The sequence below is a fragment of the Pinus tabuliformis genome, chromosome 4_2, assembly GCF_031772625.1.
Source record: "Pinus tabuliformis cultivar Carrire ecotype Pingquan chromosome 4_2, CPIR1, whole genome shotgun sequence".
Lineage (NCBI taxonomy): Eukaryota > Viridiplantae > Streptophyta > Pinopsida > Pinales > Pinaceae > Pinus > Pinus tabuliformis.
The window spans coordinates 362183145-362185115 of NC_142304.1; the positions used below are offsets into that span (position 1 = coordinate 362183145).

A 1971-nucleotide genomic window follows, 5' to 3' on the forward strand; every position below is an offset into this window, starting at 1 on the left:
ACTAGATGGCTCATTGCACGTCAAACAGCATGTGAAAATCTATGCAATCCTTTCCTATGTTGAAGCGCAAATTTGTGTGAACAGGCACACCAATATCCCAGAATAGTTAAAAAGGATAGAATTTTTTCCATGTCATTTGTTAACTCTATTGCCCTAATTTTGAAAAGTAGTAGTGCGGACAAATCCTATCCAGTGTTGTAACAAGCCTGTCACATTGAACGGCCTTGCTTGCCATCAAATACAAAATCCCTCCCTGCTTTGGCTATTGTCCGCAAACACCTTTGCTCTGCCGAGATATTCACATCTCATAAGCGATCGCAGATAGTGCAAGCAAGCGAAGCACATCGCCGATATGGAGGGCAATGGAAACTAGTCTCTCTCACGAGTATTGACAATGGTGGTATTTATGATATCGGACACATTATTTTGGCATTTTGTCAGCCAAAACGTGTGCTATAATATTTCCTATAAAACCTATTTTCAACCCATCGAGATTCATCCGCGTTCCATCTGGCTAAACTGCTTTGATTCCACATGAATTGCAAACACTGATAATGAGGAATTCATCTAGCTTCAAACCTGCCGATTTCATCCGATTTAAGAGCACCAATGCTTGCTTATCGCATCCCCACTGTAAACATCCTGAAATCATGGCATTCCACAGCACTCCATCCCTTTCAGGAATTTCATTGAAAACTCGGCGTGCATCAACCAAACTTCCGCACTTTCCATACATATCAACAAGGGCGCTGCCAACAAAGGCATCTGACTCCACTCCAATTTTAATGGCGTAAGCATGAATCCGTTCTCCATGTTTTATACCTCCCAGACAAGTGCATGCCCTAAGAACACTCGGAAAGGTAAACTCACTGGGTTCTACACCCACAAGTCTCATTTGATTAAAAAGATCCAAGCACTCCTTAGCATGCCCTCGCCCGGCATACCCTGCGACCATGGCAGTCCACAAGACAACATCTCGTTCAGGCATTTCGTCAAACACTTTTCGTGCATCTTTTATACTTGCGCAGTTGCTATAATGATGCACGAGAGCACTGCCCAAATACACATTCTCCCCAAAACCCATTTTAACAATCCAGGCATGGACCTGGCCGCCCAGCTTCAAATCCCCGAGGCAAGTGCACGCTTGCAGGACACCAACAAAAGTAAAGTGATTGGGTTTCATCCCTGCAGCTCTCATTCTGAAATAGAATTTCAAAGCCTCCTCTGCAAACCCATTCTCAGCATACCCTGAAATCATAGCAGACCATGAGACCTCGTCTCGTTTCGGCATTTTGTCAAACACTAGGCGTGCATCAAACAGTTTCCCACATTTAACATACATGTTAACGAGATTGTTTGCCAGAAAAAGGCTGGGCTGCAATCCCATTTTGGTGATATGTGCATGCAATCTGGTGCCTTCTCTAATGGAATATGTGTGAGCACAGCCCTGCAAGAGATTGGCGTAGATTTCGTCATCAACACTAATATTTAAAGTGTTCATAAGACGAAAGATACACATGGCTTCCTCCAATTGTGATTCCCCATTCTTATCTACTAAAGATTTCTTCTTACGAGGCCGACTGGTGACAATGGATCGTGTCAATGGTTGCCCTCTTTGTATGGGTTTTACAGACTTGTTGTACATGTTCTTATTCTTAGAAGGAGGGCCGCAAATCCGCACGTTAAAGCTATCAGGCTGGCCCAGGCCAGGGAAAGGCGGAGCCACTGCTATTGCCATTACTCGATGAGTTCACAAGGAGAGTCAGCGAAGTCGCTGGATAAACTCCAAATCCACTACAGATCACCTTTATGAAAACCGCAACCACACGATATCTAAACACACTTAATATGTATCTTAGCCCTAGGTAGGGTTGGGAATTTTTATGGGTATTTTGCAGGACGGAGGATTTTTTCTGTCCATATATAAAATGAGATTTTATTCAGTCATAACTTTTATGTGCTTATAAGTTT

The 1971-nt window shown here is 43.3% G+C and overlaps 1 protein-coding gene across 1 annotated transcript; it reads right to left on the reverse strand.

Annotated features, from left to right (window-relative positions):
• Nucleotides 1-514: 514 nt before the first annotated feature.
• Nucleotides 515-1738, reverse strand: LOC149169440 (pentatricopeptide repeat-containing protein At4g18520, chloroplastic-like). Its single transcript, XM_089425192.1, has one exon. It carries the CDS (start codon nt 1736-1738, stop codon nt 515-517), a length of 1224 nt encoding a protein of 407 aa, XP_089281318.1.
• Between the last annotated feature and the right edge of the window lie 233 nt (nt 1739-1971).